We start from the raw sequence: 20,176 nt of genomic DNA on the forward strand, positions 1-20,176 counted from the left end.
ATTTAAGTCCTTGACTTATCCACCCCATTCTGTATGATATTCAGCTCCTCTGAATCCCATTTTCAGAACTGTCCCTTTGGTTCTGTTTTGAAAAGACCAAACATCCCCAAGCTAATGAGAAGTCAGAAAGGAAATAATGTGCTTTCTCTCTACTTTGAGATTGCTTTGGCTTAGGGTGGAGGGCAGAAGAGTTGTCCAGTTCAGGACAGTGTGGTTTTATATCATTAGACTTTTGGAGCCTGGTCATTAATGAGCAAGGGAGAGGGTGTGTATTTAAAGCTAGATAGCTATTCTGGAATAACTTCCTGTGCAGGCAAGCCCTGAGGCAGACATTGCTATACTAGTTCCTGTTAATTAACATTTTAAAGTGTTTCTTCACAACCACAAGGTAGTGCTTAGGTTCTGAAATACAACTAAATAACAGAGTCAAGAAGGACGATTATATGCATCAATTTACATGGTTATACTTTAGTAATCTTGCTTATTCATTGTCTGAGTTAATCACTGTATTCAGATGTTTATCATTTGATTAAAAACAAAACTAGTATCTGTGTGTGTACAAATATTGTAATGGACTTGCAGATTCCTGGCATTTACCTTTTCACACATTTAAAGGTTTGTCTGATAGCAGACAAAGGCCAGGGAGTTCAGAGTTATATTTGAATCTGATGGTGTTGCTGAGCTATGGATATTGGTTAAACCCACTTATGCCTATGCTGAGTTTGAGCCTATATTTTTCTGGGGCATATTCATATTCATATTTTCTGGTTGGCAGGATTTCACCATAACCCTTTTTAAAGTCAGCTTGGCATAAATTAGAAAAAGCAGTTAGTCCCTACGCTTTGGATTTGTTACTAAGGGGGGAATTACATTTTTTCCAAAATAAAACATCATTGGACTTGCTGTGTTGTTGCCATTCTTTGACCATTTTATACTTAACAAGAATCATAATGTTCTACTAATAGATGCTTTTGTTGTGATCTCTGAGCAATTGTTAAACACACACGGGTCAAATTTGGCCTAAAATTACCCTTCAGAAAGGTAAGGACCAACAGAAATGTTTCTGTGAATTAAAAATGAGAACTGAATGGGATCCATTTAAAAAAACAAACAGAACTTTGTGTGTGCCATTTCAGCATCACATTGTGCCAGGCATGAGAACCTGATAGTTAAATGGCCTAAAACTGATCTCAAAGTGGTCTGTCACCCAGAGCTCTTGGTAGCCATTTGCAGAGTGCTGACTGGTTGAATGGCATTGAAGTTGTTGTTTCCAACTACCAGTTAATTTTAGCTGCGCTAAAATAATGTTAACTTCCTAACACCTTCTTTATGTAAGCAAGAACTCTTTACCATGGGGGGATGATGATGATGATTGATATTTATATTGCAGTAGCATCTAGAGGATGCAGGACAAGGTCTCATTGTGCTAGGCATAGTGCAGACAGTGACAGTTCCTGCCCCAAAGAGCTTAGAACCTCAGGTTGGAAACGGGAAGTGTCCTCACTGCCCAGAGTTGGATGAGGAGTTTGTTTGTGAGCTTATCTCCATTAGCTTGTGGTCCACAATATGATAGTTTGAGAACATCTGACCTAAAAAACTCATTTTCACTGTTGATTATTTCACTCAGATTGAATAATGAAAATAGACTCGCATTATGTGAAGTAGATTTTTAGAACTCTAGCTTTAATAATTTAAAGTGTTACTACCAGAATAAGCATTTTAAAAAAAATATGTGCTTTTAACTTGATTCCCTTCAGAAGGAAATGCAAGGCTTGAAATCCAGACATCACATAAAATGTCACTCAGTAACATGGCAGCTACTGAAAGTACTTGCCTGTTAACCACATTTATATATTGAATTTTCAGTAATTCAAATAGCTTTCCAATTTGAAGTTTCAGGTTCACTTCCTTTTCCGTGTGTCGTCTTCTACATTCTTTGTCACCTTCCCATTTTTGTCTTCTCTTCAGTCTGTTTCTTTCCCATTTGCTTTGCTCCCGCTCTATACCAAATAGCTGAAAATACCAAACAGCTGAAAAACATGTTCTTTTTGAAAAAGAAAAGGAGTACTTGTGGCACCTTAGAGACTAACCAATTTATTTGAGCATAAGCTTTCGTGAGCTACAGCTCACTTCATCGCATGCATTCCACTGAAAGCTTATGCTCTAATAAATTTGTTAGTCTCTAAGGTGCCACAAGTACTCCTTTTCTTTTTGTGAATACAGACTAACACGGCTGCTACTCTGAAACCTGTTCTTTTTGCGGTGAGCCATATTGCTAGTGCCAATGGGGATATTTGAATGGGACTGAGTAACTAGTGACTGAGCTTGGAAGTACAGAGCTGGGGTTAGTTATTATCTTTACTTGTAATATTGTATTCTTGTATTTGTGAAATTACCAACTAAATATACTAATGCACATTTAAAATTGCTTGTTGGCTCTGCAAATGTTCCTAACACAAGATGGCCTTTGGGAATGACTGTTAATGTTAGCTTGCTGCTGCTGCTTCATGAGTCCTCACTTAGCCTCTTCAGATAAGAAACTACTGGCAAGTGTGTCTCAATCTGTTTGTGGATAAAGTAGTAATATGGTGATCTAAAACTTTTTTGTTGTTTCTGTGTTTGGGGGAGAATGGAGAAGCAGGGACATTTGTTTAGGTACCTCAGTGCTTGCTTTATTAAGTGTGCTGCTCACATGTTACCTGCCAGAGGATGCATAGCCAATAGGAATTTCAAGCTCTGGAAATATGCATTTCCCCCCCTCTATCTGCTTAATTTGTGTGTTTAGTTAGAGCTATCATTAATATGTCATTAACATATTATTTTAATTTCCACAGATGATGTAATGCAGACCACATACTGTGAAATTGACTTGGACAAAGCAAAGAGAGATGCATTTGTGTATGCTATCAAAAATCACTATTGGTATCAGATGTATATTGATGACTTGCCAATATGGGGTAAGTGCTATATGTGCTATAACTTAAATACTTACATCATGTTTGTCAATCGTTGAGTGACTGAGTACTGTGCTGAGAGGATTAATGAGATCACTGTACTTATTGACTAAACTTCCTTAAGGGAAACTGACAGCCAACATGCCTCTATGTAGCTTAATAATAATAGGAATGAAAAAGAGGATGTTGAAGGATTGATAACTTTATTGAGGGAACACTTGTGGTGTTGAGTTTCAGTATACTTAAAAACAGTGAAAAGCTGTTTTAACAATTTCTTCCCAAAAATATAGTTTTGCTAATGCTGAGTTTTAAGGGCTAAATGCTTCACTTGGATATGCACATGCAACTAAGTTTTTAGGAGTTGTGTGCCTAACAGGGCCAGAACTTGCTTTGTGGCACTATGCCGCTGGGGCTTGGCACTATACCACTCAGACTCAGCAAGCCGTTTAGTTTTCAGATCACTTTAACTTTGTATTAATAGCCTCTGAGTTTTCTAATTCAGAGCACAATGGCCATTAAGTTAATCTCTAATGTCGTTAAAGGGCTTTATACAGTATTTGGGTGTGTAAAGTGAAATAAATTAATTTTAGTTGCTCCTTGATCTTCAAAAAACTTACCTTGCTCCTTGTCAAGGATAGTAAGCAGTCAAAATCAAGGACAAGAAATAAAGCTAGATTCAGTGTCATTGATCTGAATTTCTGCATGCTTTTTGTTAAGACTCACGTGTAAATGTGGCATCTTCCTTAACAGCTTCTACGTTCCTAATACATAAAAATTAGTGGAGGAGTTGTGCAGGACAGTGTCTTGGTGTGGTGGCTCTTGAGTCAATGGCACTAAACCAGGGATACGTAAATTATCAGTCTGTTCTTTCTGCAGTCTGTCTTGACTCTTTTTTTTTTTTTTTTTTTTTTGGAAGTCCCCCTTCTGAGCAGGGATTTGTTGGACATTCTTAATTTGGTCTAGAAGTTGTACTTAGATCTTGGATCAAAACTCTTCTTATCCAAATGGTGTCCATCTGTGACATCTCAACCTTCCTCATACCCCCCCCCCCCCTATTTATGCAGGAGAGGTTTTAGATGCCGCTTGTACACTAGTGGCAAACTTTCTTGCCCGCTAAGTTTTGTGTCCACGTTTTTCTGCCAATGCCGATTTCCATCTTCTAATTCAGTCAAATTCTGCCTGTTTACATAGGTGCTTCAGCTCTCATAGTCTGATTATAGAGAGGCGGAAGTACGAGGTGGACCTTAGTGGAGGGAGTGGGAAATCTCAGATCAGTCTAAAGTGACAGAAACAAGGGCTCAGCACAGTTAGTTGAATGAGAGCTTCTCTCCTGCTGGTTATACCAGGTAACTTAATTTCACAGGTCTTACTATGGAGTTGAGGTAGGTGCTCTGTACTTAAAAGAGGAGGATCAGAGTTGAGTTGATGTAAACTCTAATTTAAAATGTTGTTAACTTTGGAATTAAGAACATAATTATGCCACATCTGCTCAGCAAGCTGTGTTTAGCCCATCAGGAGCTCTTTGGACCAGACCACAGCAACAGAAAACAACTAGGGTAGAGGGGGGTCTTCATTCCGCAGGGTTTCCTAATGCCAGATGGGGCTATTCCCTATATCTTCTTAGGGTCTACTTATACTCCCAGAAGATCTTGGGGATAAAGTGGCTCTTTCCCTAGAGGATTCCATGGTTGTCTGTCATTCCCTTTCCTCTCCCCCAGAAAAGAAAAAGTACAAGAAGACAGCCTTATGAAACTGGATGTAAGCGCAAGGAAAAAGTGTGTCAAGTTTCACATAAACTTGTGTTCAGGTGAATTATTTTTTGTCAGTTACAACACAGTTTTCTGCCCCTTCCCAGGAGGGATGTATATGACTGTAGTTTAATAATAATAACAATAAAAAGACCAAGCCACTAGCCAGGGTCCCTTTTGATAGTCAATATCCTGCATGATACTGCCCAACGCTCACTCAGATGTTCTGCCTGCATCCTTAGCTCCTTCTCAGAGGCTCACAGCATTATAGATTTGGTCATGATTACTACCTTCAGGAGTGAAAGCTTAAAATATGTATTTTTCTGAGCACTTAACATTTCTCTAATAAACCATTAATATTTGGTCAACTGCCACTCTGGTTACTAGCTATTTCTAGTGTAATTCAAAGCTTTTCATGTATGTTTAGTACCTATCTGATAGGAAATTTAAGAGTTTAATGACAATGCAATATGTGAGGCAGTAAACTTCTTGGGTGGGTGATTGATTAAATTACTTGTTGCAATGATCCTCCAGTACAATTAATACAATTCTTATGATCTATTGGGAAAATCCTTCATTAATTAAAACATAAGTTAAAATGTTCTTGTTGGAAGTTTGAAAGTTCTTCTTTGAGTGATTGCTCATATCGATTACAATTAGGCGTGTGCCGCGGGGCTTGCACAGTCATGGGAAAGTTTTTCCCCTAGCAGCACCCTTCGGGTCGGCTGTGGAGCCCCCTGGAGTGTTGCCTTCGTGGCGCTCAATATATGACCCTGCTGACCTGGCGTGCTCTCAGTTCCTTTTTACCGCGTGTGACAGTCGTTGGAACTGTGGCGTCTTGCTTAGCAAGTTCTCCACGTTTCCCTAGCTCTTGTTTCTCGTTCTTATAACTTTTTATTTAGTTATTATAGTTTATTTTCGTAGTAGTTCGTAGCAGTTAGGCTGGGGGGGGTTTACCCTCCGTCCCGACCGCTTTTTCTTGGGAGGGCTTTCATGCCCAAGTCCCAAGGGTTCAAGTCCTGATCCAAGCCCATGCCAATGAGCAAACCCCACAACACTTGTCTGAAGTGTCTGGGGGAGGCTCACTAAGACGATAGGTGCAGGATTTGCAACGGCTTTTGCCCTAGAACCAAAAAGGAGGGAGACTTTCGCCTTGAGCAGCTCCTTATGGAGGCAACACTTAGACCTCAGCCTTCTTCAGCGTGGCAGGACCTGGCATCGAGTTCTTCCATGCGTAGCACAGCGGGGCAGATGGACTTTGGTAGAGACTCGCGGCACTGGCGCTGAAACCGGCGGGATTGACCCGACACCACTCCCATTCCCTGGTACCGAAGCGGCACTGGAAGCAAGGGCGGAGTGGCTCTTCATCCCAGAGGCCCACCCCCCGGCGCCGGCCAATGGGACACATCTTCGAGAGGGGCACCCAGTGCCGAAGCCTGCGGAAGTGGCACAGTTGACTTCAGTCCCGCAGGATGGACTGTCGAGTCAGTTTCCGTTGGACTCCCCGATCCACAGCATTGAGGAGATGCAGTTACCGTCCACTCCGGACACCTTTGCGGCTGCAAGGGACCTCATTGCCATGACGGTGCCAAGGTCGCCTATGATTTGCGCCAAACCTCTTGTACCACAACGTATGGCACCGTCTCGAGGCAAAGCAGCTATGATTTCACCGTCAGCACCGTTGATTGAGTCCTGGCACTGGTCAAACGCGTGGCACTACTCCAGATCGTGCCAGCCCTCCCAATCAAGAAGCTGATACGCACGTCGGTCACCTTCACGGAGCAGGTCCTGGATCTGGCACCAGCCTCAGCACTGCTTAACGACCCCGTGTAGTTCCAGGTTACGGCTCCGCTCCCCAGCCTCACGGCTCCGCTCCCTGGCTCAGCTTCACTCGGCACCGCCCTGGCCTTCGCGGTCCCAATCCCGTTCCTTGGGCTCGGAGGTGGGGTCTAGGTACTTGGAATGGGACCGTCCCCAGTCAGGCCATGGACGCTCTGAGGTGGGGGCAGGGCTGTGGCCTGCATAGTGGCAGGGACCAGCTCAGTGGCCATTCTGGACTCCGTGGGTATACAACCAGTCCCAGGGTGCCCAGTCTAAGGCTCCCAATCGGCCATGACTGAACCAAGGATGCCGGAGGCCTAAGCCAGTCAGCCCACCCCTAGGGGTGGCTGAGGAGGTGCCATGCCCTTTCTCCCCCCCCCCCCCCCAACCAACTCCAACTCAGGTCCCTGAGCTGCAGGCAAACAGCAAAGTAGGTTATCAGGCTACTGATGAGCAGTAGGTTCGGGAAGATCTGGTTCCCCCATTGGCCTCCCTGGACAAGGCTGTCACAGGCACTTCCATCTCTAGGCTGCCTCCCATAGACAGCCATGCCCACCAGGACCTTCTGCGCAGGGTGACGTGAATGTGGGCCTGCAGGCTGAGGAGGTGGTAGAGTCAGAGGAGCTGATAGTAGACATTCTGGCCCCAGAAGGTCCTTCGAGGGTGGCTCTGCCCCTCATCAAAACTATACAGGCCAATGCTAAGACTATCTGGCAGACTCTGGCCTCCATCCCCCCTACAACCAAAGGGATCGAGAGGAGGTACTTCATGGCCTCAAAGAGGTACAAATACCTCTTTATGCACCTGCAGCCCTGCTTGCTGGTGGTTGCAGCTGTAAATATGAGAGAGGGGCAGCAGGCCCCAGCGCCCAAATCCAAGGAGGTCAAGCGTCTGGACTTATTTGGCCCCAAGGTGTATTCTACCTGGGGGGCCCAGCTCAGGATTGCCAACCAGCAGGCAGTCCTGAGCCGATATAACTTCAAATCCTGGAACTCAATGCTTAAGTTCAAGGAGTTTGTGCCATCTGAGTCCAGGGAGGAGTTTGGGGCTATAGTAGAGGAGGGCAAGGCACAGACCTCTTTACAGGCCTCACTGGATGATGTGGACTCGGCAGCGAGTACCTTGTCCTCAGGTATTGCCATGAGGCACACCTCTTGGTTGCAAGCCTTGGGCCTACCGCCTGAGATTCAGCAGACAACGCAGGACCTGCTCTTTGATGGGGCAGGCCTGTTTGCAGATCAGACTGACTCTCGGCTGCATAGTCTAAAGGACTCAAGGGCGACTATGAAGTCCTTGGGTAAGCACACCCCACAACCCAACGGAAGCACTTCAAACCCCAACAGCCGTGGCAGCACTCCTCCCCTTCTCAGCCGAGGCAGGACTTTTACAGGTGGATGGGAAGGAATGGCAGAAGGAAGCCTTCCAACCCACCGTCCAGACAAGGCCAGGGCTCGACCAAACCATCGTCGGCTTCCAAGCACGCCTTTTGAAGGGACGCCCAAGGACAGTGCACCAGACTCACCCCTGGATCCTTCCCCACGCTTTTTGAATCGTTTGTCCCACTTCTACCATGCATGGTCCCAAATAACCTCGGACTGCTGGGTCCTCCACACAGTGGAAGCGGGATACTCTCTCCAGTTCTCCTCCTATCCTCCCTCCTTCCCCGTCCCTCTTCAGAGAACCCCTCACGAGCAACTCCTTTTCCAGGAGGTGTGGGTGCTCCTCGCCATAGGAGTGGTGGAGGAGGTTCCTCAGGACCTAAGGGGTAAGGGATTCTACTCCTGATACTTGATAATCCCCAAGGCCAAGGGGGGTCTCAGACCCATCCTGGACCTGCGTGGGCTCAACAAATTCATGGTAAAGTTGAAGTTCTGCATGGTCTCCCTATCCATCATTATCCCATCTCTGGATCTGGGAGACTGGTATGCTGCCCTTGACATGAAGGATGCGTACTTTCACATAGTGATTCGTCCAGCGCACAGGCGCTTCCTGGTCAACCACAAACATTACCAATTCACTGCCCTTCCATTTGGCCTCTCAACAGCCCCCCGAGTGTTCACCAAGTGCATGTCGGTTGTGGCTGAGAATTTTCTCTTGGAGTTCTGGGAATGACAGAAACTGGATTTTCAGTAACTGGAACCTGTTAGCATTTTTTTAGTGATTCTTTGTGCTGAATACTGCATTCCTGCTGTTATTCATCGGCCTTAACATCGGTTCAGCAGGTTTCCGCAAGATTACCACCCTTGGGAGGCCTACTGTAGACTTGCCTGCCTGCATTTTAAGCACCATATTTTTTTAACAATGTAAAATGTTCCTAGTGTAGACAAGGCCTTGGTGGGTTTTTTCTTGGTTCAGCTTGTTACTGTGTCTCCTTAATGGGTTAGCTGAGCCCTACCATGTGCTACTGATAGAAAACAAGTCTGTTCTGAGGAGTTTGGGGGAATAGAATCCAAATGGCATGGCCTCCTGCTATGAATTCTAGGCAGTTTATGCTTACCTTAGTTGGTGAAGCAGACCAATTTTCTTAACAGGTGTCAAGAAATCTGAGCTTCCATCAAAATGGTCTTCTTTTTATGACTGTCCTAATTTTGCCTATGAGCATGGTAGAAGTTTGCCTGCCAGTGTGTTCTATTCCTTCTGGTTGTCCACCATGGGAGAGACTGTTAGGCCATGGTTGGATTTACCAGTTTAACACACCATCAACACTTGAAGTTACCCTTAGGAGGAAAGCTTGGAAGGTCTGGAAATGGAAGAGTGTTCGCTAGACTATATCTAGATAGCTTACAATAACTCTTATTTGTAGACAATGAAAAGGCATTGACCTCAAATTACTGTTGGAAGGACTGCATCTGATTCACTAACATCTAGAAGGTTACCTAACCTTTGTTGCTTTTAAATTGAATCCAGGCAAAATGAGATGAGTGCTTTTCTTTCTACAAAGCCAAGGCAGATAGTAGATAGAATGACTTGGCTCTATGGCATGCAGTCTCCTTGACTGGGTGTAATGGTGTGTTAATATACTCTTTCAAGAGGTGGTTGATCTGAATATCTTTTTAGCTGTTTCGAGATCCAGTGTGTCGTGGCTTTGGGCAACACCAGCAGAGCAGATGTGTCAGGCTGAGTAGCATAGCCACAAATCGGCAAATGTTCTTCCTGCACAGTGTACATGAGGCAACACTGAACAGAAGAGCTTGAATGAGACATGAAGTAAAATACTATCTTGAAAAATAAAGAGCATAGATAACCTTCAAGTGCTGTTTCTTCTTACATCTGTTCCTTTGGGGAAACCCTTTCCCTTGTTTTTCCACTGCTTGTTTCTTTTTAGACGTCTTCCTATATGTTTGCACTTTGAATCCTGCTATTATAAGAGGTAGAAGTTCTTGATTCTGAATCTTACTTTCTTTATGAAGAGATTGAGGTGATTTTTATGTTTTTATACATGGCTCTTCACCACAGTTTGTAGCTGTCAAAGACCTCCTGGGTTTTTGAGGTGTTATGAAGAACCTGAACGATGTGTCTTGAAATTATTCTTAAGAGGGAGGGTATCTGTTCCATGGCTGAGGCCCATGTACTCAATGGCAACCTGAATCTAACTTTTGTGGCAAAGTCCCTGGATTCTGTGGAACTCTTATGTGACAGAGCAGAAATGTTGCAGCAGCTGCATGAAAATCAAGAAATTTGTAACAAATAATGAAAATCCATAATGCAATCAGCCCAGTGTTTCTCGTGGTGCCTGATCACTTCTCTACTTGGAGTTGAGGAGCACCTCTAGGATTAGGATAGGATCAGACTGGATATTTCTCCTAAAATGATGTGTAGCAAAATAGTTAAGTGTTCCTATTTTGCTTTGTCACTCAGGAAATGGAGATGAATGGGACCATGAAAGATCTTGCCAGTGTCCGTCAACAAAAGTAAAGCAGTCAGGACCTTTCGTTTCTGACAAACAGCAGAAAAATTTGAGTGCAAATGAGGACATAATGTGTGGGGGAGTGTGATAAGGCAGAGGTGGCAATAATGAATGTGGAATATAGAATGAATGTGAAGTGAATCATAGAAGAGGAAAGAGTGAGTGAGTGAAAGGATAGATGGAACAAGGGAGAGAAGAAGGTAAGAGGGGGAGGCTGTGGAATTAGAGTTTTGGTCATAAACTTTATACTGGCACTCAGATGAAAAGATAAAAAGAACATTGATACAACTGTGTCTTGCATGACTAATATGGTCCTTGTTATCTGCACCTGTACATTTACTGTGATATCATCACTGTTTGCTGGTCTAGCAAATCAGTTGCTTGAAGGTGCAATGCTATCAAACGCACTCGCTCAGAAACAAGGAAGACTTAAATGTATGTCCTGATTTTTTTTTATAATGTTAATTTAGCTACCGAGATTATTTTTGTAGTGTGCCATAGTATATCGAATGTTCATGAAATTATTCACAAAATACTCTTGAAACATGCTTGTAATTGCATGTTGTGTCTTATACAATACTTGTTTCTTCTACAGGAATTGTTGGTGAAGCAGATGAAAATGGGGAAGACTATTATCTTTGGACCTACAAAAAACTTGAAATTGGTTTTAATGGGAATAGAATTGTGGATGTGAATCTGACAAGTGAAGGAAAGGTCAAATTGGTTCCAAATACCAAAATCCAAATGTCATATTCAGTAAGTAATGCAGGAATATACAAGGGATAAGAAATTCTGCAGAGTATAGTACTTTAGGAATAGTTACTTACATATCCAAAACTGATGTCTGTGTTTTTACAGGGAAAACTGTCTTAAGTGAAGATGCATCTTTTCCATAACTTGCTGTTTGTAGAATTACATTTAAAGTGCTGATATCATGCATTTAAAACAACTAACTGAAGCATGTAAACAGGGTGGCTTTAATGTGGATTCATGGTTCAGTTGCACCCACAGAAACTAGGGGTGTAAAACCGGGCATACATACATTTTCCCCGGAGCTGTGTGGAGAGGAGGGGGTAGCCCTGGGGGAAGGAGGAGTATTGGCGAGCGAACCCATCCCACACTCACTGCTCAGCAGCTGCTCCTGTCCCACAGAGCTGAATGTTGTGACCTGGTGCATAGTATTGCAGTGCCACTCTCACTGAAATTTGGCCTGACTGTCCTCCTCTCATGGCTTTGGAGAAATGCAAAATGTGTCTGAAAGTGTGTATATATTGGTCTTTTCCTAAGTCACGTTTCATGCCTAATAACACTAGCGTATTTGGAAGCAAATTTCAAATCTACAAGTAACTTTCATATCTAGTACTCAGGTTTCAGTTTGTCCCAGGGCAGTTTACATCAATGGGTAGTTGAATGACCTGTGTGACAGATGATAATGGTACCTCAGTCCTATGCAGAGCAAGGTTCCCCCTAAATGGGCAAGCAGGGACCATGGTCTGATCAGCTCCTGCTGTGCAGAGGTGCTTTGTCATGAGGAGGCATCTCTCTCCTGCCTGGGAGGAGAGAGTTCCCACGGCTGCCAATGCTGTTGCTGGCATTGGGAAGAAGCTTGGCATGAAGGTCTCAGTATGCACCCACCAATGATTGAGGAGAGGGGAAAGCACCCCTCTGACAGAGGGCCTCCTGGATGTAGCAGAAAAGAGGAAAAGTAAGAGTACTGAAAGTAAAAGCAGTTTAATGTTGTAGTTTATTTAATGAACTGGTTGCTAACAGTACATACACACACACACACACACGCACGCTTGCTTATGTGTACCTTCCACTACGCTGCTTTATTTTAACAGACAGTCTCACACTTACACTTAAAGTACTTCGTTATTAACACTAATATATCTACCTAATGTATTAGATTTTCTTAACATAATGGATTTTTAACGATGTCGCTCAGGGGTGTAGATATTTCATACCCCTGAGCAACGCAGCTGGGTCGACCTAACTTTGTAATGTGGACCTGGCCTACAGGGTACCTAAGGGCTTGGCTACACTTGCAGATGTAGAGCACAGGGAGTTAAACCAGCCTTTGGAGACCGCAGCAGGGAAAACACTGCTGTGTGTTTACACAGTCAGCTGCAAGCGCACTGGCATGGCCACATTAGCAGCTCTTGCAGTATCACAAAGAGCAGTGCATTGTGGTAGCTATCCCAGTGTGCAAATGGCTTTTCAAATGTGGTGGGCGGGTGGAGTGTGACAGGGAGTGTGTATGTGCGGGGAGAGACTGTGTGTTTTGGGGGGCTGAGAGCGTGTCAGCATGCTGTCTTGTAAGTTCAGACAGCAGCAGACTCCCCTCCACCACACACACACTCACAACAGTAGCATTCCACACTAATGGTTTGCTTTGTCCTGGAGCATGCTGGCTGGCTGTCAGAAACGGAGCTTTGAAAGGGGATAGCCGCATGCCTGCAGCCGATTTCAAAACAATGAGAAGAGTGGCCATTTGACTTCAGGGGATTATGGGACGTTTCTGGAGGCCAATCATAGCGCAGTAATGCAACAGCTCATCCACACTGAGGCCCAGGCTGGGTGCAGCAAGCTTTATGCTTCACATGGAGGTGGATGACCAGGAGCGCTCCAGCTGCAGAGTCCAGACGCTCTAAGTGCCTTGCCAATGTGGACGCCTCAGGAGTTAGGGCGCCCGGGGCTGCTTTAATGCGCTCTAACTTGCAAAAAGAAAAGGAGTACTTGTGGCACCTTAGAGACTAACCAATTTATTTGAGCATGAGCTTTCGCTGTAGCTCACAAAAGCTCATGCTCAAATAAATTGGTTAGTCTCTAAGGTGCCACAAGTACTCCTTTTCTTTTTGCGAATACACACTAACACGGCTGTTACTCTGAAATCTAACTTGCAAGTCTAGCTAAGCCCTTAGACTGATCTTCTTCTTTGTTCCTAGATGTGCTTTCTCAGCTGAGGGTTGGAGTAGTTTTGCAGGGCAGCATGGTGAAGTATGCATTGCTGTTGCTTATGCTCTCCCTGTTCTGTAGATTTCAGTCTTTAAGGGCTGTCAGCCAAGCTCCTTTTGTTATCTCCTAAATTCATTTTTAAACTGAAGAAAAAAGTCTGATATGGACAGTTTCTAAATCCCTGTGGCTTTATGGCTGAGCAAGTATTGCGGGCTTTTCAAGTGTAAATCTTTTCTCTCTCCAGGTGAAATGGAAAAAATCAGATGTGAAATTTGAAGATCGGTTTGACAAGTACCTTGACCCATCTTTCTTTCAACACAGAGTATGTAGTTCTAAAACAGCCATACAAAACTTCCTTTGAAATGTACTCTGGTTCAGAAAGGCCAGTGGAACAGTTCTCCACGCTGCTCCAGTTGCTTCTGTTGTAGTGATAAAGGAGAGGTAAAATGTTTTGGAGGTGGCTTTGTCCCTTTTGAGAAGGGGGCAGATAAAATACTTAAAAATGTAAAAATGGCTCAATCCAGTTGATTTTATTTTTAACATGAGGTAACTTGTGGAATAGCACTCTTCATGGAAAACTTTTCTCTGCAGCACCCGGTAAGTTAAGAAGGCAGCGTGTATGAATTCTTATGAACAGTTACTCAAGTGGAACAGATGCCAAAGATTCAGCAGGGAGCACACATTGTGCTGCTTCATGAGAATCATAGAATATCAGGGTTGGAAGGGACCTCAGGAGGTCATCTCGTCCAACCTCCTGCTCAAAGCAGGACCAATCCCCAATTAAATCATCCCAGCCAGAGCTTTGTCAAGCCTGACCTTAAAAACTTCTAAGGAAGGAGATTCTACCACCTCCCTAGGTAACGCATTCCAGTGTTTCACCACCCTCCTAGTGAAAAAGTTTTTCCTAATATCCAACCTAAACCTCCCCCACTGCAACTTGAGACCATTACTCCTTGTCCTGTCCTCTTCTACCACTGAGAATAATCTAGAACCATCCTCTCTGGAACCACCTCTCAGGTAGTTGAAAGCAGCTATCAAATCCTCCCTCATTCTTCTCTTCTGCAGACTAAACAATCCCAGTTCCCTCAGCCTCTCCTCATAACTCATGTGTTCCAGACCCCTAATCATTTTTGTTGCCCTTCGCTGGACTCTCTCCAATTTATCCACATCCTTCTTGTAGCGTGGGGCCCAAAACTGGACACAGTACTCCAGATGAGGACTCACCAGTGTCGAATAGAGGGGAACGATCACGTCCCTCGATCTGCTCGCTATGCCCCTACTTATACATCCCAAAATGCCATTGGCCTCCTTGGCAACAAGGGCACACTGCTGACTCATATCCAGCTTCTCGTCCACTGTCACCCTTAGGTCCTTTTCTGCAGAACTGCTGCCTAGCCATTCGGTCCCTAGTCTGTAGCTGTGCATTGGGTTCTTCCGTCCTAAGTGCAGGACCCTGCACTTATCCTTATTGAACCTCATCAGATTTCTTTTGGCCCAATCCTCCAATTTGTCTAGGTCCCTCTGTATCCTATCCCTCCCCTCCAGCGTATCTACCACTCCTCCCAGTTTAGTATCATCTGCAAATTTGCTGAGGGTGCAATCCACACCATCCTCCAGATCGTTAATGAAGATATTGAACAAAACCGGCCCCAGGACTGACCCCTGGGGCGCACTCCACTTGACACCGGCTGCCAACTAGACATGGAGCCATTGATCACTACCCGTTGAGCCCGACAATCTAGCCAACTTTCTACCCACCTTATAGTGCATTCATCCAGCCCATACTTCTTTAACTTGCTGACAAGAATACTGTGGGAGACCGTGTCAAAAGCTTTGCTAAAGTTAAGAAACAATACATCCACTGCTTTCCCTTCATCCACAGAACCGGTAATCTCATCATAGAAGGCGATTAGATTAGTCAGGTATGACCTTCCCTTGGTGAATCCATGCTGATTGTTCCTGATCACTTTCCTCTCATGTAAGTGCTTCAGGATTGATTCTTTGAGGACCTGCTCCATGATTTTTCCGGGGACTGAGGTGAGGCTGACCTGCCTGTAGTTCCCAGGATCCTCCTTCTTCCCTTTTTTAAAGATTGGCACTACATTAGCCTTTTTCCAGTCATCTGGGACTTCCCCTGTTCGCCACGAGTTTTCAAAGATAATGGCCACTGGCTCTGCAATCACAGCCGCCAATTCCTTTAGCACTCTCGGATGCAACTCTTCCGGCCCCATGGACTTGTGCACGTCCAGCTTTTCTAAAAAAGAAAATGCTGTATAGAGGCTTTCTGACCGCTTCAGTCTATCTGAAACTGTCCCAGAAGCCTTCTTATTCTGCTCCCCTGCTATACTTGTGTCCCATCCCCCTTCCTAGCAGAGTACTGTAAACAATTGTTCCAACTTGATAGGTCCTAAGCAGCATTGATGTTATGCTCGCAACAGAAGAAAGTAAATGGTGCTGAATCAGTATCGCTGTTGACCTATCAGTTGCCCACTGTATTTACTGGGTGTGTTTTTGTTTTGAATTGGAGAAAAAAAAACAATCCTTTTGATTTCGACAGGTAAGCTACACTTTTCATTGAAGCAGACAGGCAGCAGCTTAAATTATGGTATTGAATTCTCCTAAAGCCTTTCATTGCCATTGTCCCATTTGGGATTTCAGGGTGGAGTTGGAGTAGAATTTGGATGGGATTTTTAAAGATCAGTGGCTTACTGACTGCTGTGGCAATCGTCCTCTGCCTCTTTCCCACTTTGTATGAACTTGTGAAATGATTGCAGCAATATGGAAATATTAATAACTGAAAATCTCCAGTGTCACATTGAGAATAAGGCAAAATGGATCTTCTTTCCCATGTTAATAATGAGAAAAATTAATGGACAGTGGAACAGTTTCACACACTGCTGAAAGTACGAACAGCACAGTGAACAGATGTGGGGGAAGTATACATTTTTTCATGCTAAATCCTGATTTATTTTTCTGGGGTAGAGAATTAGCCAGTGCTAGAACAAGAGATGAGCTCAAACTGAAGTCCTTGGTCTCTGGGGAAGTTCGTATCTTGATCTGAACTTGGGGTGGGCACATGTCTGGTTAAAACTACTTATAAGCACTCTGTACATAGCTCTTCTTCTGGTAAGGTAGATGTTAGTTACTGCCTGATTGTCATGTGTTTTTCAATTTTGAACAGGGGGATGTATGTTGAACCCCTTAGGTGCAAAATATGACATTGCTTTTCAAATTATAAATTTTTCCAGGGAGTGTTCTTATGATTTTAAAGTAGTCCCTGCAATACTAAATTCCAGCGTTGGTAGCAACTATAACAAATGTCATTTCTGGGTTCTGTGTGGGTTTTTTTTTTTGGTGGTGATTTTGAGGTAGGTTGGAATTATTCAGCATTGGAAGTGTATTTTAAATAAATTAAATATTAGTTACTTCCAGAACTAATAACTTTCATTGTACATTGTGCCACACTTTTGACCTGACCTACAAACTAGTTTGCCACGATGTCATCTCATTTACTAATAGCTGTAGGAATGTTTCCCATGGTCAAGCTCAACTGTTTCCTTAGGTCCTGCAAGATTCAGTCCCATTCAGATTACTGTTCCTAGTCTGATGTGTGACACTGCAGCATGGGCTATGCTGGTAATGTTTTTTATAAGAGAATCATCCTGGAGAGGAGAGGTAGCAGACAGGTAAATAGCATGACCTGATGAAGAGCGCTGTGTTAGTTTGAAAGCTGTTCTCTCACCAAAAAAAGGTCCAATAAAATATATTGCCTCACCCATTTTGTCTCAAGTAAATAGCATGTTGTTCTTTGGTGTGGTTTTGCAGCATTGATTGCTTTGTCTCAGATGGAAACAAAATATTGCAGCTGCAACTGTGGTATAGCTTAAAACAGTTAATGTTACCTGACCCGTCTGCTACTCAGATAGGATGGCTCTAGGTTGCAGTAAGGTGCCTATTGGGATTTCAAATCAGAATGGGAATCTTCTGCACTGAATGCCTTTGGTCTTAAAAAGGAAAATGTTGAGGTTTAACTATTAATGTTCTGTAGCAGCTTAGTTTGACTAATGGACACATCAACGTGTTATGGAAGATGATGAAAACTTCAAAATTTTGCACGCTATATTTAATAGGATTTGTGCAAGCTTTAGATAATTCATTGCTACTTAGCACAATAGTTTGTACTGACTCTTATTGGGCACTAATATGTACCTACAGTACTTAAAATTGAGTCTTTTTTTCTTGTAGATTCACTGGTTTTCAATTTTCAATTCCTTCATGATGGTCATCTTTCTGGTGGGTTTAGTGTCTATGATATTAATGAGAACATTACGAAAAGATTATGCACGATATAGCAAAGAAGAAGAAATGGATGATATGGTAAGACTTGCACTAAGTTCTTAGAAATTTTAGTAAGACATATTGCTTTTTCTGTTGTTGATTTCATTGAGCTTATGAATAGTTTCCTTAACCAAAATAGAAAATAAATTGAAATTTGTGGAGAAAATTTGTCTAGGAAGTGGTCAGGGAATTCTCTCCAGGAAGAGAGTGGCTTTCAGATTTCCCAACCAGAGCAACATAATTTCCTGTTACAAGGTTGCTGGCTTCTGAGGACTGAATTAGGAAACTTAAAGCTGTTGGGACAGACTGCACAGAGGATTGGTGATGAGACAGTAGCCTTTCACTCGTAGGTTGCAGCTTTGAATTCTGCTTAGGGTTGTAGTAGCTGAGTGTTCATAAATTCTGCTTCTTATTAAATGTTTGGTCTGCCCAGTCCAGGTGCTAGTCGCTATTGGTTTACATTACCATGGCTGGCACTAAATGGCACGTTCCTGTGTAGAGGGGCCAAAAACTGACTGGGTATGGAAACTGAGCTCCCCTCCGGACCTGCAAGAGCTGGTCCCTCCAACTCATGTGTGAGGCACGTTGGTAGAGCATTGTAGAAAAAAATGCATCACCATGACTCATGATATATCCTTTTTTGTGGATAAATTGGGCTTCAGTCTCCAGAGCTTTCAAGCAGCCATCTTCCACAAGTGCCAATTTCACAAATGCTATCTTTTAAAAAAAAAAAAAAAAAAAAAAAAAAAAAAATCCTATCGGCCTCTGTGCTTTGGAAGCCTGTGTAAACCCCTAAAGACTGACATTTGTAGGTTGGGGAAGTAAAACCATTCTGAATGGATTTAGCTTTCCACTAGTGACTTTCATTGTGCATTTTGTGTTTGTTCTTCATGGAGTATTTGTCCCATAGAATTAATTTATCTAGCTTTAAGGATTCCATTAGGGCAGACTTTAATTCATACCTAGCATCTTGTTTTTCTCACTTATTACTTGGCAATAATATTTATAACTGAACTGTACTTCTATACACAGGACAGAGATCTGGGTGATGAATATGGGTGGAAACAGGTCCATGGCGATGTTTTTAGACCGTCCAGTCATCCTTTAATATTTTCATCGCTTATTGGCTCTGGTTGCCAAATCTTTGCAGTTTCTTTCATAGTTATCATTGTTGCAATGATAGAGGATTTATACACAGAGTAAGTATATTAATGAAGTACCTGCCTCTTTGACATCTGAAAGTTTTTGAGACTTTTTGTAAAAATGAAGCTGGTTATGAATTCTGTGTACAGTTTCAATTGAAACCTAAAACAGTGTTTTGTCCTAAAGTTCAAAGGTGACTAGCAAATTTTTTTTATAGAAATTGATTTTGTTGCTACTATATGACTTAACAAAGAAAGTCTGAAAAGCTTTTATATTTTTTCTCATTGCTTGTTTTTATCTTAAAAATATCAAAATTAAGTCTGGTGTTCCCTGGTTTTGCTAGTGGACTTTGTGGAAGGTAAAAAGTCTCAGGATATTTTTTGAGGTCACACATTTAACTGAAGTGAGATGCTGAATCTTTAAGGAAGTATTTTTTATTTATTACTTGGGCTGTACTTCTGTAGAGATTTACACATGTGCTTAACTTTACATGCTGTGATCAGTGCCTTTGACTTCAGTGGGACTATTCACATTACATAAAGTCAAGCACATGCATAAGTCTCCACAGAATTGGCAACTTTGGCTCTAAGTTTCTTGGGGTAGAGAGTCTTTTCAATTTTGTGTGTGCAATACCTAGAACAGTACAGTCCTGACTGGAGTCTGTACCAATATTTAGGAATTGGCGTTAAATACTCATCTAAAACATAAAAACGAGGACCAGCTTAAATTAAACTCACTGTTCTGTAGCTATCACCTTGACCATGTTGCTTGGGGGGATGGCTGTCTCTTCCCCAACCCTTCATCTTTTTGCCTTTTTAGATTGTGACCACTGGGACCTGGACTTCCTTTCTCTGTTTTGGGAAGCAGTTACTATATTTTGTGTGCTGCAACAACAGAAGCAATTTTACCAACTATTAGCAGGTTTTTTTAAAGAGTGATTAAACTTTCTCCCTCTCAGTTCAGCTTTATTCCCAGTTGCAGGTCATCTGTAACTATCTGTATTTGCCACTAGAGGGAACCCGGCTTCTGAATTTAGCTGCCTTGTTTTCACTTATCCTGAAACACTTTTAAAATCCTGTTGCCTAGTGTGCTTTTCTTGGTTTTACAGTGATTGTCCTCATGGTGCGGATAGCTGAAGAGGAAATTAAATACAATTCTAAGTGTTTTAGAATGCCAGCATTTTTTTGGACGGGACCACGACTACTTTCACTTTTGGAATGTTTGCACATTGTGGTGCTACTAGAAACTCACAATAATAGTGATAGTGATATCTGATGCATGTAAAACATGTGAGGGGGAAAAGACTGAAC

The 20,176-nt window shown here is 43.0% G+C and overlaps 1 protein-coding gene across 1 annotated transcript in view; it reads left to right on the top strand.

Moving 5' to 3' along the window:
- TM9SF3 (transmembrane 9 superfamily member 3) overlaps positions 1–20,176 on the top strand; it is an 84,132-nt gene that overhangs the window by 25,112 nt on the left and 38,844 nt on the right. Inside the window, exons 3-7 of the mRNA XM_084632911.1 lie at positions 2,835–2,957; positions 11,026–11,186; positions 13,630–13,707; positions 17,631–17,762; positions 18,756–18,922. Of these exons, the coding sequence (XP_084489037.1) occupies positions 2,835–2,957; positions 11,026–11,186; positions 13,630–13,707; positions 17,631–17,762; positions 18,756–18,922 (661 nt within the window). The remainder of the gene's footprint in view (positions 1–2,834; positions 2,958–11,025; positions 11,187–13,629; positions 13,708–17,630; positions 17,763–18,755; positions 18,923–20,176) is intronic.

The sequence above is a fragment of the Lepidochelys olivacea genome, assembly GCF_965140295.1.
Source record: "Lepidochelys olivacea isolate rLepOli2 genome assembly, chromosome: 7".
NCBI lineage: Eukaryota > Metazoa > Chordata > Testudines > Cheloniidae > Lepidochelys > Lepidochelys olivacea.